General features: G+C 40.8%; 1 protein-coding gene across 3 annotated transcripts; it reads right to left on the bottom strand.

Annotated features, from left to right (window-relative positions):
- Positions 1-33: 33 nt before the first annotated feature.
- Positions 34-13,973, bottom strand: srsf7a (serine and arginine rich splicing factor 7a). 3 transcript variants are annotated; one of them, XM_015951250.3, is made up of 8 exons: positions 13,308-13,973; positions 9,278-9,511; positions 8,964-9,137; positions 8,770-8,856; positions 8,506-8,547; positions 7,787-7,831; positions 2,618-2,716; positions 34-822 (listed from the first exon to the last, which is right to left on the bottom strand). In XM_015951250.3, exons 2-8 carry the CDS (start codon positions 9,499-9,501, stop codon positions 771-773), a joined length of 723 nt encoding a protein of 240 aa, XP_015806736.1. In that variant the 5' UTR covers positions 9,502-9,511; positions 13,308-13,973; the 3' UTR covers positions 34-770. The 3 variants fall into 3 exon arrangements, with proteins under 3 accessions (XP_015806736.1, XP_015806735.1, XP_054598563.1); XM_015951249.3 differs by having other exon boundaries at positions 34-1,879; XM_054742588.2 differs by lacking the exon at positions 13,308-13,973 and adding an exon at positions 13,186-13,291 and having other exon boundaries at positions 34-1,879.
- Positions 13,974-14,439: the final 466 nt, after the last annotated feature.

The raw sequence follows: 14,439 nt of genomic DNA on the forward strand, positions 1-14,439 counted from the left end.
AGCCTTTCTTTAAAAGTTACTACACAACCAGGGCATTGTTGAAGGCGTTTATTAAAAATTTAGCTACCACACTTACCAGATGAGCCATATACCACAACAAAGTAAAACAAATTACAGTAACCCCTGCAGAAAGATATTAAGCACTTATTTGTATTTTAAAATATGAAAAACCAAATAACACAGGGGGAACTCATTCAACACAATGGAGAAAAACTCAAACTTGTAAAAAGCAGAAAAAAATGTGACATTTTATTTGAATGCATGCAAGAAGCAACTGTATCCTCCAACCTGGGTGAACAAAACAATTTTTATATCCAAATACAAACTTGCAAAGCCACACTTTGATCATTTTATCTAGAACTCAAATTCTTGTAATGTGAAATTGTATCTGTAGAACTTGGGGAATACAAAGCTTTTTGATAAATGTCCTCTTAAAATTTTACTGCAAATATTTGTTAAAACTCAAATTCAAATGTTGCCTCGAGCCACACCTCTCCCTGGGACAAAGTTACCAACTGAGCAGCAGAAACAATTAAAACAATCTTCATTCACATTTCTGTATGCTATATAAACTCAACGTTCCTGGCAATTCTAAAACTGCACAGAGATCTCAGTCCTGGGGCAAATAACCACCCCTAATTCTGGGACTAGGCAGACAATTACAGAAAATAAACAGCTGTAGGCTGTAAAAGCAGACAGGCTTAGGGGCATGTTTATTTTTATTTTTTGGGAAATAGTGGTGGGTGGGGTGGAAACTAAGTCTTCATCACTCAGTCTTCTGCAGGTGTGGGGCTTCGGGTTGGACTTGCTGAGCGGGAGCGGCTGAAACAGAAACGGATGAAAATTAGTTTGCCATAGGGGACACACAAACAAAGGCTAGCGAGAAAAAAAGAAATGACATAAAAATCTCATTAGAACTCATAACTGAAAGAATGCTGACAATTTCTAAACTCAAATCACTTTTGATTTCTGAACTTAGGTTAATATTTACAATGAGCCTTCTTTCAGAATTCAGGCAACTAATTTTGTTAAAAAATAGCTGCCAAGGTTTAAACTTGTATGAAAAGCCATGGGCAAATAGGCACTCATTAAAGAAATAAGCACACTGTCTCTAGCTTTTTTTGAAGTTTACAATTCAATTATTCAAACACTAAAAAAATAAAACATGAAAACTAAAAAGACATTCTCAAAATATCATCCTATCATTTTCAAGGTGCCTGCCTGCTTCACACATTCAATCAACAGTCACTTCCACATTCAGCCACACATTTGCACTGAGCATGCTTGTTTAAGGCTCGATTTTAACAAGCCTGTAAATGTTTTCACCATCAAAATGAGCTTTTCAAGGGGTTTGGTTTTTGTTACCTTTCAAGGCAGTGGTAGAAACAACAAGTACAGAGAAGCGAAGGATCAAAGGACTGAAGGGCGGATGACTACAACGCCGGAAGGCTCTTGTAGACTGATCTCTCGTCAGCTTTCTCTCTCACTTTCAGAAGCTAAGACAGATGCGAAGAACTCTGGTAGGTAGGTAGGGGGTCTGGTAGGTAGGTAATGGATTTTAAAAGGCCAAACTCTGATTTGTGTGGGTCAGCCCTCTGGTAGATCTGAAGGCTGGCAGGCTCTAGTAGAACTGTATGTGTATGCGGGCTGATCTCGTCTGAGCGTGTGCGTCGGTTGAACACAGTCACCCATTCACTCTGGGGAGGGTTCGGTCGGTAGGTCGACCTCTTTCTCGCTGTCTAAGGTCAGATGCAGGCGAAGGCTGATCTCAGGTCAGCTCTTAAGTCACCCTCCCGCAGGACGTACACACCGCCAGCTGGCAGACCTTGGGCCTGGGATCAGCTGTGGTGTTTGTGCAGTGCTCAGCTCCCACCACACGCTTTAAAGAAAATATGAAAAATAAACAAAACTGCTGCAAAGATGTTTACCGCAAAAAAACACCACTGGTGCTGTTTTATCTGATCTCAGTACTTTCTACAGAGTTCCTCTAATCTAACTAACCTTAGAGAATTTAAAATGAGGTAAAAACATTGAAATTCAATATAATGTTCAACTGTAAAAACCTTACTTTCAGCTTTTATTCAATTGTTTAAAATAAAGTAACATCTAAGGTAGATACACTAAAAAAACAGTACATGAAATAATGAGTTAAGACTACTTTCTGATCATTACTGCAAACAGAGACCATCTTCATGTGCTCCATTTCAGGATCAAGTAGAACTGATTAATAGTCAGATTACAAACAATACAGAGCTATAACACAGGTCCCTATGTTTACCCTACCCAGTCCACTACAGGTAACCAACAGAGGCTGAAGATCCCTCTGTTCTGGAGGTTGAAGAATCGTAGCATTCATCCTCATCGGCAGTTGGTCAGCAGGACCAGTCCCGGTAGGAAATATTCACTGGCCTAGAATTTACCATCTCACCTGGCTAAGGCGACACAACTGACCCTCCCCTAAAATCTGATGCTTATATCTATCTAGACCTTACTGGGGTCGTTCCATTCTACTGAGATATTATACAAACATGTAAAAAAACAACTGGCAGGACTAAATATTACACATTATTAAAACCCTGATTCAAAGAATAAACAAACAATTGAACTGAGGCTTTACCTGGTCCTCTTGTGGTTAGCTGATGGAGATCGAGAGCGAGATCTAGAGACAGAGCGCTTTCTGGGTGCAGAACCAGACCGAGACCGGGATCTAGAGCGACTGGGAGGAAAAAAAAGGCACATTCAAAATACACCTTAAAATGGGCTTCTTCACATGTGCATATCTTAAAGCAAAAATAAATAAATAAAAATAAGCAATCCAGGATACCCTTATTTAATCTGATATATGCCAGACAAAGGAACTAAATGCATAATGTAAGGGGAAGTTTATAGTTTAACCTTTTAAGTTTCCAACATGGAAGTCATATCAAAACAAAATTCACATCTTCCTTACAACTCTGCCTATTACACAATGCTAGACATACTTTGGTGGCTAAAAGAAAAACCTAGGTATGCCTCACTGAAAATATTTAACAGAAGTTGAAATGTTGAAATTGACCACGTTTGAATGGACAATGACTAATCTCATTGTTCCTGTAACAGCGTGCAAGAAAACAAACCCAGAGGTTACTGAAAGACCACATAAACTGATAAAAAGTAACAATGCATTACCATACCTGGAAAAACAGCCAGGCATAGAGATAAAAAAGAAATGTAGGCAAAACTAAACAGTGATTAATCATACCCAACTATACATAATTTTTAAGATGATGCATCCTGTTGGAAGGGGTGTGGGGCTATCCTCTGGTGAGTCATTCAGCATGTTATCAGATGGACGGTATTACTGTAAATCCTCTAATATTAGCCTGTATTTAATTAACAGCCGGGTATCATATTTTGGCCGGTGTCAGAGTCGTCGGCGGTGAATAATGGCCCGTTTTTTATTGTGGCCGGGTGGAATGTGGTAACAAGCAAGTACGGGGGGCGGTTGTGTCATCCGTCTCACTTTTGATTTGCCAGTGATTGACCGCGAGGGTAAAGCCTGGTGCATGCTTCTCCGTCAGCTCCGCAAGGGACAGACACGCACGGATTGACGGAAGCGTTTTGCTCTCATACTTCTCCGTCTCCTAGAGTGTGTTGCAAAGCAATTGCCCTGCAGGACAACAGAGGGCGTAGCACTGTTCTGTGGTATCCTGTCATGTATCCGGTCCAAAATAGTGTGTTTATATTATGTTTTTTTGTATATACAGTAATCCCTCGTTTATCGCGGTAGATGTGTTCCAGACCTGGCCGCTATAGGTGAAAATCCGCGAAGTAGGGACTCCCAGCATGCCCCTCGCGGGGATTCCCTCCACGTTGCACCTACGTCACAAACTGCGGCTATAAACGGAAGTCGCCTTTCCAGCTCACCACTCATCGTCATCGTTTCTTCAGATTCATGATCAGAGTTTCCAACCTACCGATCAATCCAACGAACTATCAGCTCATAGTAAGTTATCTTACTTACTTCTGGAAAGCCCGGCATTTCCGTGTCACTTTGTTGACGCTCGAAGTTTTCCTAGATCAGCCGGCGTTTCACCGACGCTATAACTTCCGCGTCTGTGAAACCACGCTCCCTATTGAATTATCGTATGATCACATTCTCTTTTTGTGGGTAAAACTCAAGAAAAATTTTTTTTACTTGTTTTTTTTTTAGTTTTATTACAAAAAGTGCATTTTATGATGAAATTGATGAAAAAAACAAGAATTTCTTGATATTTCGCATAGAAAAATACCGCGAATCAGTGAAAAATACTGCGAATCTGCGAATTCCCCCTGAAAAATGCTCCAAAGAAAAAATCCGCGAAGCAGCGAATCCGCGATGAACGAACCGCAAAGTAGCGAGGGATTACTGTAACGGACTTTTTAACAGACAAATTTGTCTCTCATTCTCCTCCACCTCTTCATGCACTCGCCACCTCCAAACCCACATTTCCTGTCATTTCCGTTCACAAATAAAACGCTTGCTACGCATATTTTCACTCCTCCAGTCATGTGGAATGAAACGTTCATGTTTTTAGAGTTTTTTTCGCGAGGTATTCTTCAAGCTTCTGTGTCTGCCGCTAGTTATCCTCGGCTCTCTTTATGTTTTTGAGGGCGCAATGGCGGCGCTGTAAACAACAGCGGCGTCCTGACCAATCACAAGCTTGCGTAATCAGTCTAGTTCGACGGATGTTTAAAAAAGTGGGCTCAACTCCGTACGTACTTGCGTGCCTGCCGGAGCCCTATACAAGGACGGATAATGGTGTTGCGTGTTGCCGCACCGACGCAGACGAAGAAGCATGAATCAGCCTCAACTTTAACCGTGCAGAGACGAAGAGGAGGCGAAAATTTGATAAAGTTCAAAGAGAACGTGCTGATTATGCTGCAGAACACTCTGGGGAGCAGAAGGGGTTGTACGAACTAGTCACTAGTCGACTTCACCGCTCTATAGTGACTTTTTATGCCTGTCATCGACTAGTCGCTGTCACGTGATAATGACCGGCAAGATGCAGTCCACGGAAAAGACAGCAGCCTGCTGTCAGCAGGAAGCAGAAACTACCCTTGTTAAAAGAAATGTGTTTAACTTTGAAAATGTGGGCGCAATTTTAATTGTCAAAACTCCAGCAAACCATTAGTTCATTTTGCTCAAATAGAAATTAAGGCCTGCCACTAATTCTGGTCCTCCTTCCAATAAAGGCCTGGAGCTTGATGAGCTTGAGTCAAATACAGGCCCAGGCCTGTATTAGAGGATTTACGGTATTCAAAAACTTATATATAGAAAAATAACGATAAAATGACCCACACTTGTATAGCGCCTTTCAGAGTCAGAGGACTCCAAAGCGCTTTACAGTACAGTGAATTATTCATCCACACACACACACACACACACACACACACACACACACACACACACACACACACACACACACACACACACACACACACACACACACACACACACACACACACACACACACACACACACACACACACACACACTAGGGCTGCTCAATTAATCAAATTTTAATCACGATTACGATCTGAGTTTTGAACGATTATAAAAACAAAACAAGCAGATTATTTGCTCCTCCCACTTGCGCTGCCCCGAGTTGCAAATGAAGCGCTCCTCCCACAGTGTTGCCAACTTGGTGACTTTGATGCTATTTCCAACAGCTTTTCAGACCCCCTTCTTGACTTTTTAAATCTTAAAAGTACCTAGCGAACACCTCAGAAACATCTCTGGTAACCCTTAGCTACTTTCTGGATAACTGTCGTCGACATTTCCTGCAGGTTAGCTAAACACTCCGCCTGCGCTCCGGACCGTTCTTCAGGACATTAGGAAAGGGAATGATGTAGTGATGTGTCAGTCGCTAAAGAAACAGCTCTCAGAGCCAGCTCCCTGTTGGAGTAACCAGAGTGAGTGACACACACACCGCACCTGCGGACTCCTGAGCCACTAAAAACGGCTAAATGTGCACTTGCGGCGTCCTAAACACACGTGCAGCTTGCCCCGATTGCTGAGACCGGGTTGGGGGATGGGGGTGCAGCTGTGGTTGGGACAATTATTACATTAACTGATGGACTTGTAAATACATAGTTTATAAATAAGGTAGAAATAACTTCCTCACGCTGATAAATAACTAATCTCTCTTGAGGACACGGTGCTAGTGCACTCTCCTACAGCACCTCGACACGACTCAATAAATGTTATGCAACATTTTGTGAACATCAATTTATTTGCATTTATTTGTTATAAATGCCACTGTATAATTCTTGCTGTCAGTATTTGCAAGATATTGGTATTTGGGTGTACTGGTTAGACTTAAATGAGTTAAACCAAGGTCTATAGCCCTTGGGTCATAGACTATGAGCTATAAGTATATTGGTCTTTTATACTGGGAATCAGGAGTTATTTTAGTGATCATCTTGTTTCTTATTTCTTTTTGTCCTGATTGTGCCCTGAGCAATTTTATGACTGAATAAAAACAAATAAAATCAACATAAATTGAAAAATCGTCCTAAATAATCGAGATCTCAATTTCAGTCACCATAATCGTGATTATTATTTTTGCCAGAATCGAGCAGCCCTAGATATGTGTATTGTTTATTTGAAAACTATTTACAGAGCAGCCTCAGAATTGAGATTAAACATTTTTGATCACAATAGTAAAGAAACTATTACAGAACAAGTTTTTCAGTAAAATCCGAACATTAATATTTAAAGTGCATGAATTAATACATCTGAACTCATGCAGTAGGAACTAGGAAATATGAAAAACTAGAACCATTTTATTTTAATTTGATTAAACAGATTTTTTCCTAACATTGTTGGAATTTTTCCCACACACAGTTAAACAAAACAATGTTGATTGAGGTGTGTGTGAGAGAGAGAGGGAGTTAAAATAATAAAAAAATAAAAACCCGACCGGAGCGGAGGCAGTGACCGACGAATGCACGAGCCGTTTTCAGCTCTGTCTTGTCAAATGCACCACGTACGTTAAGAAAAAAGTAACTTTAAATATTCAACCGAAAAAGAGGCGAGCTGAAGAAAACCTAGGAAGCGCTGAAGAAACGTGAGCAACAGTGACGCAAGCACAGAGATCCGTTAATGTGTGTGTGTGGATGGGCCGGACGGACTGAGCTCCCGGCTGCAGAGTTTTGTGTGTAGGGAGGGGCGGGCGCGCTATGTGACTGGCCAATCACAGAGCATGAAGACAGTCAGTTACCCAATGAGGATTTTCCTTCAGCACGATTACAGATATTTACGAGTTTCATGCTCGTATTTGTCAAAAATGCTTTATCCGTACCGGATACTCGTCTGAAATGAGTATCCGGCTCATCCCTAGCTGTAACCACCCTGCCCTGTCTCCTCCTCCTTGCTGCCTGCCGGCTGTGATCACAAGCAACAACAGAGTGGTTCCCGCTGCTTCTTCGAGAAACGGCGAATAAATAAATAAATAAAATTCAATAAAACTTGGGATCTTGTAGGTGTGGTGCTGGGATTTCAGCCGTGGCGAGCCGCCACGGCTACGCCTATGTAAGGGAAACACTGCAAGCACCTCAGGGCTCACTGATGCTGAAGTGTATATCAGCTCACTGGATTCAGTGATGTGGCCGTAAGAATAGTTTCCAATGCTGCATTCACATCTTCAAAGATTTCTGATGGTACTTCACTCAGTGGTTGTAGTTGGTATTGGGACTGCCTGGGGTTCGGGGGGAGTTTACATAATATATAACAAAAAATAAATACAAGTTTTTCAAAGTTTACCTTCTTGCAGGAGTCCTTGATTTGGAACGAGCAGGGGAGCCAGACCTTGTGTAAAAAATAAATAAAAAGATTTTCAATATGTTGCAAATGTGATCACCTGGATAACAAGGAAATGAACATGATCTCAAAGTTAATGGTATGGTTCACCATTTTTTAATTATTATTTCTGACTATAATTGGTCACTGAGAATTTTATGCAGGCTGAAGGTGAAAATTGTGTCCTGCGCCCATTTTCTGCATTAGCATCTGATAGATAGATAAATGGTAGATAAATGGTAAAATGCTAGGATTTGTAAAGACTGACAGATAAATGTCCCACTGTCACTTCACACTCATGGACTCACTCAACTTGACTTGTAACAAGGAAGGCTGTTACGTCTTGACTGGTAGAATGTAACCGTTAGCATTAGCAAACAGTCAACACTGCAGAACTCCTTCAGGCTTAGGTCACTGGAGATAAAACATCAATGGTGCTGAGCAAACTGAGTCAGTGGTAGAATCGCGTTGCTGTCATCTAATCTAGATGTCTAAATATCATGAAATTAAGAGTAAGCTCTGGGGTGGCCGACTTCTAGTTCCCGAAGCAGACACACCAGAACACCACCCTCCCAGAGTACGACTTACAAGGCATTCATTCCCACTAATGTATTAATTAAAAAATGAACCACACCCTTAAGTACTTCTACAGTAGTTTTTGGTTCCCTATGCCACAGGCTTACCTGCTTCTACGCCTGGAATAGGAAGGAGATCTGCGATGGCTCCTAACAAAATCACAGCAGAGATAAAAAGTTTCAAAACTATAAAAAGCAAACAGCTATTTAAAAGCAATTGTGAATGTTTGGTATAATCACATTTCAATTTTATGTGTAAAGACGGACAAATCTAATGCTGAATGGTAATTACCTATAATAAAAAAAGCTAGAAAGCCTAGATTGAATTGTTGATAATTTATGATAATTTATGCCCATTTGGTGCAAACGTACCGGCTGTAGCTGCGACTACGACTGCGTGAGCGAGAGCGGTAGCGGTGTCCACGGGACCTGGATCTAGAGCGAGACCGCGACCGAGACCTGGAATAAAAAGATGATTCTCATAAAAAAACACAACTTCAAAGGATTCTGTGGCAAAAACAACTGACAAGAGCAAACACTTTAAGTTTATGAAAGTAACTATTCACCTGCTGTGACGGCCTCTCTTGCTATAGCGGTAGCAATCATAGGCGTAATGGCCCCGATCCCCACACTGGTAGCATCTATCATTGGGGTCAAATTGGCGACGGCTGGGGCGTCCACGACCCTTCTTAGAGAGTCCATTGGACATCTCCACGCGAACACGAGAGCCACAAATGATCCTGACAACAAAGATGAGAAAGAAAACCGTTATCCAGTTAGCGGTTAAATTAGAAGCATTGTTCTACATTTTAACGTAGTTTACATAAACGCACAGAATTACTATTATTATTAAATCACAAAAAAAATAAAGATAACTTACTTTCCATCCATGCCTTTGACAGCATCCTCTGCATCTCTGGGATCCTCAAACTCCACAAAGGCAAACCCAGGTGGGTTCCTGGCCACCCACACGGTTCTCAGTGGACCATAATAACTAAATGCTCGCTCCAACTCTCCCTTGGCGGCACCATTGCCCAGGTCACCAACATACACTTTACAATCGGTGACCCGAGATGAACTCCGGGATGACGAATAGTATGACATTTCACCTTACCTGTTGGGAGGAGAGAAAAGTGCACACTGTAAAATTTGGTTAGGGTAACATAAAGTGAAAAAAACATCATCTGGTGATTGAAATGAGCCAATATTGAGCATTACTGATTGATTATTTTTGCAGTGGCCTCTAAGAATGAATGCCTTGAAAGTCATACTCTGGGAAAAACAAACACTGATGTGCATTTCAGAAACTCACAAGGAGTCCGATCAGAGCAGAGCTTAAGATTATATCAGTCGGTCAATACATCAGGCAGAAAATTACTATTATTTTATATATTGGCATTGGACATACTACCTCCTTTAAGGATGCACAATTCCAAAATGTCTTAAATTGGTTACTGGTGCCCCATAATGGTTAATAATTGGTTAACTGAGAACCAACCAATCACCACCCCAACCCCCCACACACAGTTGCCCCGCTGTATAAATAGCACTTTTTCCACCTACTTTTAAAATATAAATCTGACGCACAACTCAAGTCCCACACTTGTTACGTTTAATGAACAAAAAGTAAATTGAGAGTAGGGTGACAACTGAAATGTTCATCAGACTCAGAACTTGTTGCGCAGCGGACTGTCTGGAATCAAATACGTAGCACTGCTTGCAATCATGTGCTTATAAGCGCATTCTGGAGGCCAAGGTAAAAAAAAATAAAAAACTTTAGTTTGTTTACTTAACTAACTACACTGACATTTCTTAATTTTACTAGACAAATTAGGAGTCAGACACAAGCAGGTTGCTAATGCTAATAGTTACCTTTTACTAGTCAAGATGTTCTTTGCCGTTTCAGCTACAGTGTGACATAGATCTGTCAGGCTTTCAAATCCTAGTGTTTCTACTTTTATTTTCCATCAGAAGCTTATGTAGGAAATAGACGTAGGACACAATTTTCACATCCAGTGTGTATGCTAAACTTCAAGTGACCCAGCATTTTCAACAATAAGTAAAAAAAAAAAAATAGGTTTCTCAATGGAAACAACAGAATCGAAATGTTTACTTCTAGAAAGATAATTCTCAAGTTAACCAGAAAGAGAAATTGAAGTGTTTGTTATAGCTATCTGACACAAATCAAAATCTGTAAAAAAAAAAAAAAAACGAAAAAAAAACAACAACAACTATATATATATATATATAATAAAAAGTATTTAATGGTCAATGTTGTACAAGAAACAATTAAGAGTAAGCCCTAACAGGGGTGGACCGTTAAAGCGCCCGAGCGCCAATGGCGCTAAATTTTCTCGTCCGGCGGTAAATACTTGACGACTTACCGCCCAGGTGGCGCCCAAGCCTTATTTGTCATTTACACACCGGCTTTCGCCTACATCATGGCCCCGCCCTGTAGGAAGCTGCCGTTTTCGTTTCGCGCGCGTGAACCTGCGCGCCTCTAGCCACCTACTGCACTTGTACGATTCGTGCACGTACTGCACGATTAGTTATAGTCACGTGAACTATAAGTTCACTATTAAAGACGAAGTGGAACCACGCTAGAAACACAAAAGCACGCAGGAAGATCGCGCCACCAGGGATTGGATTTCTTGATGAAATCTCCGGCAAAACGCTTTAAAACTGGTGAAGAGAAGCGAGACAGTTCGAAACGGTATGAAGCAGAGAAGCGTGTGCGTAGGTGGAATGATTCTTGGCGATTTAAAGAAGACGGGAGGCGCAGAGAATGGCCGTGTTCGAGTTGAGCAGCGCCTCGCCTGGAAAACATACGAGAGCAGACGGAAGAAGCAGGGGGAGTGGCTGAAAGACGGCGTTTTGCCGGGGACACACCGGCCGCGGAAGCGCCCGAAGCGAATCGCTCACGAAGTCCGGCCGCTGCTCGCCGCTCCTCAGTTCAAATCAGACGCGCCCCATTCGAGGCGCGCCTCGGCTCCGCTGTGGATTTTCTTTTAACTACCTGGTGTCCTCAATTTCCTCAGCTCTTTTCCTCTACCTGTGAGTGAGTGAGTGAGTGAGTGGAGAGAGAGGGAGAGGAGAGGAGAGAGAGGGAGAGAGGAGAGAGAGGGAGAGGAGAGGAGAGAGAGAGACTATGGTGTGAACCAGTTGTTTCTGCCAGTTGAATCTCTTGGATTTTCCTACATGTGTAGCTCGGGGGTGACGATGGATGAAGATATCGCGTTAGCATTCACACTTGTTCAATTTTCAATTTTAATTCTGGTGCCTGTTAGCAGCTGAAACACATCCTCACGTGCTTGTGGATATCATATATTGTATATGAAGACATGAGTGTAATAATAAGTAAAGGTTAGCAGCTGTAGGTTTAGTGTGCTCATAGGAAACGTGACAAAAGAAAACAAAACACATTTCTCTTTATGGCCTATATTGTTGTTATTATCAGCGTAACATGATTTACAGAATACATGTGACCAACTAACATTTCATGTTCTACCACCGGATGTTTGGATCAAAATATGAACCAATCAGATCTTAGATCAGGTGAGAGCCAGGCGTTTCCGTCATCCTCTAGGTTTTGCAGCCGAGGGAGAGCAACTGCAGCGCCTTGCTCCAAAATCTGTGGCCGCCTTGATCTCACGAGGTTATCGATGCCTACGTATGCATGACGTCAGAGCAAGTCGGCGTCAATTCGGACACAAATCTAACCGGCATGCACTGCTCGCCGATCACCGCTGGTCTAACCTGCGCAGAACTGGCTCATCTCGAACACAGTCAATGGCTCGAATACAGCAAAGCGGAGTTGGTGATGTACTGCGTTGTATGCCGGAAGTATGCGACGACAAAATCGTGTTTTGTTGAGGGAACAAACAAATTCAAACTTGAATACGTTATTATGTTTGTGAATGTGTACAAAATAAAGGTTTATTACATTTAAAACGGTTCCGTTTTTATTTTGACTTGTTTTGGCAGCTGACCAGTGGGGCCGGTAGATTCTTGGTGGGGCCGGTAAATATTCAGAGTTACCGGCCCGGCTGGCCGGTTGGTTTTGAAGTTAATGTCCACCCCTGCCTAATATTTAATGAGTCCTAAAAATACAAGCAAGCTGTACATTAGGTTCTTCAAAGCGCACACGCACACACACACGCACACACACAAACACACACACACAATTACATTAACCAAATTTTTATATAAGAGATGCACAGAAATCTCAATCAACCTTTCCTCGACTAAAACAGAAGGTTATTTATGATGTTTGCCAGTAAGCCTATCCGTGTGCCTAAATAAATAATTAGTGTTTTGAAAAACACAAGCCTCGATTGGTGCATCAGCATCATGTCTATGAGCCCCACTAAAATACGATCTCCCCTACAGTCTCTAAATTTAACTGTTCATGCCACTGACATTCATGTCGAATGTTCTTGACGGCTATTAGCAATTTCACCGTGTCAATGTTTGTCAGATGCGACAGGTTTACAATACCTGCGTAAGGAGGATACTTTCAGCTTCAGGTGCAATGCGGATTCCTGTTTGTGTGGAAGCCTTGCCTAGTCTAATTCACCAACATAAAATGAAACTCTAGAACAAATTAAATGGAGATTACAGTAAAATAAATTAAAAAAATCAATGACACAACGCACGTTGACGAAGTAAACGGTAAAATCCAGAAATTAGTCGAGGCCCTGGCTCATTAACAATGGCGGTAGCACGCGCTAGTAGGCCTCAACTTCCTCTGCTCATTTTTTTATATTAAAAATCCGTTTCAAAGATTACCTCCAGCTGTCTCAACCAACATTTCGCAGTCACGTTAAGCGGGAAAACAATGATTCGAAAGGACTTCTCGTTCACACAAATAACATGATTTTTTTTCTTAGCTCTTAAATTACTTCACTTACCAAGGCTACCGACGAGCAGCGACGCGTTTCCTTCTTCCTCTTGTATCAGACAAGCTTAATGGAATGACGCACTACCGCCCCCAGGCGGAATGCGGTGTAACAAAATATGGCCTGCTGCCAAGCGCTTCTCTGTTCGGTAGGAAAATTGTAAAATTTATTTATTTATTTATTTATTTATTTATTTATTTATTTATTTATTTATTTATTTATTTATTTTGAACATAATAACACGATACAACATAAATAAATTGAAACAAATAGATTGAAAACACAAGGAAATAATTTGCAACACTTGATGTTCAAAATGAGTTTACATTTTGGGGGCAAATTTATGTTTACTAAGAAACATGGATAAATGTCCACACTTTATTATTATTATTATTATTTACTTATTTACTTAATTCTTTATTTATTTTATTATTACAAACACTATAAAAACCAGCTAAGGCTTGCACTCTCTGGAAAGCATTACAAAATATCTAGTGATCTATAAATAATGTAGCCATCATCTGCATCTGCAACTGATTAAACTTAGGGGCCCACCAATTTAAGATGGTTTCCACAGCTAATTGACCCCAACAAACAGAAGGATGGTTATAATTCAGTCAGTTTACATATACTTTCACCTGGCAGTAGCTGAGAATAATTTCATGATAGCAATGGCAAATTACATTATTTTATACATAATAGGAAATTGGCTACTTACCTAATTTCCCCAAAAATATTTAGCTTCAAATCCATAATTAAAATGCAATTGGTGATATGCAATCCTTCAAGGATTGATAATAATTTTAATTAATAACCAATACATTTGGTAAAATGTCATGGCACTGTCTGATATTATGGCTAATTTATATAATGAAAATATTAATTCACTATAAGAATGGCTCATTAACATTTCCTTAACAAATATACTTTAAAATAATGTCTTATTTGACCCTCTGGAGGCAGGCGTTGCAGATTTGCAACGTTAAAACCTACCTGGTCACTCTACATACCTATTTCATGAGCATTTTTTTAATTCAGAAGTACCCGAAGGACTTAGTTATTCGTCCTTTTATCTAAACTTATTTTGAGCCTGAGAGGGTTAAAACATGCTAATTATTTGATCATTTAAGGTAGAAAATGAAGA

Source organism: Nothobranchius furzeri, chromosome 13 (genome assembly GCF_043380555.1).
Source record: "Nothobranchius furzeri strain GRZ-AD chromosome 13, NfurGRZ-RIMD1, whole genome shotgun sequence".
Taxonomy (NCBI): domain Eukaryota; kingdom Metazoa; phylum Chordata; class Actinopteri; order Cyprinodontiformes; family Nothobranchiidae; genus Nothobranchius; species Nothobranchius furzeri.

What these genes read in the sequence shown, in the direction of transcription:
- srsf7a (XM_015951249.3), bottom strand. Translation starts at nt 9,501, where the DNA reads ATGTCATACTATTCGTCATCCCGGAGTTCATCTCGGGTCACCGATTGT. An exon ending in GTCAAAGGCATGGATGGAAA is followed by an intron (nt 9,138 to 9,277) that starts GTAAGTTATCTT and finishes CTTTGTTGTCAG; the next exon opens with GATCATTTGTGGCTCTCGTG. An exon ending in CGTAGTCGCAGCTACAGCCG is followed by an intron (nt 8,548 to 8,769) that starts GTACGTTTGCAC and finishes TGATTTTGTTAG; the next exon opens with GAGCCATCGCAGATCTCCTT.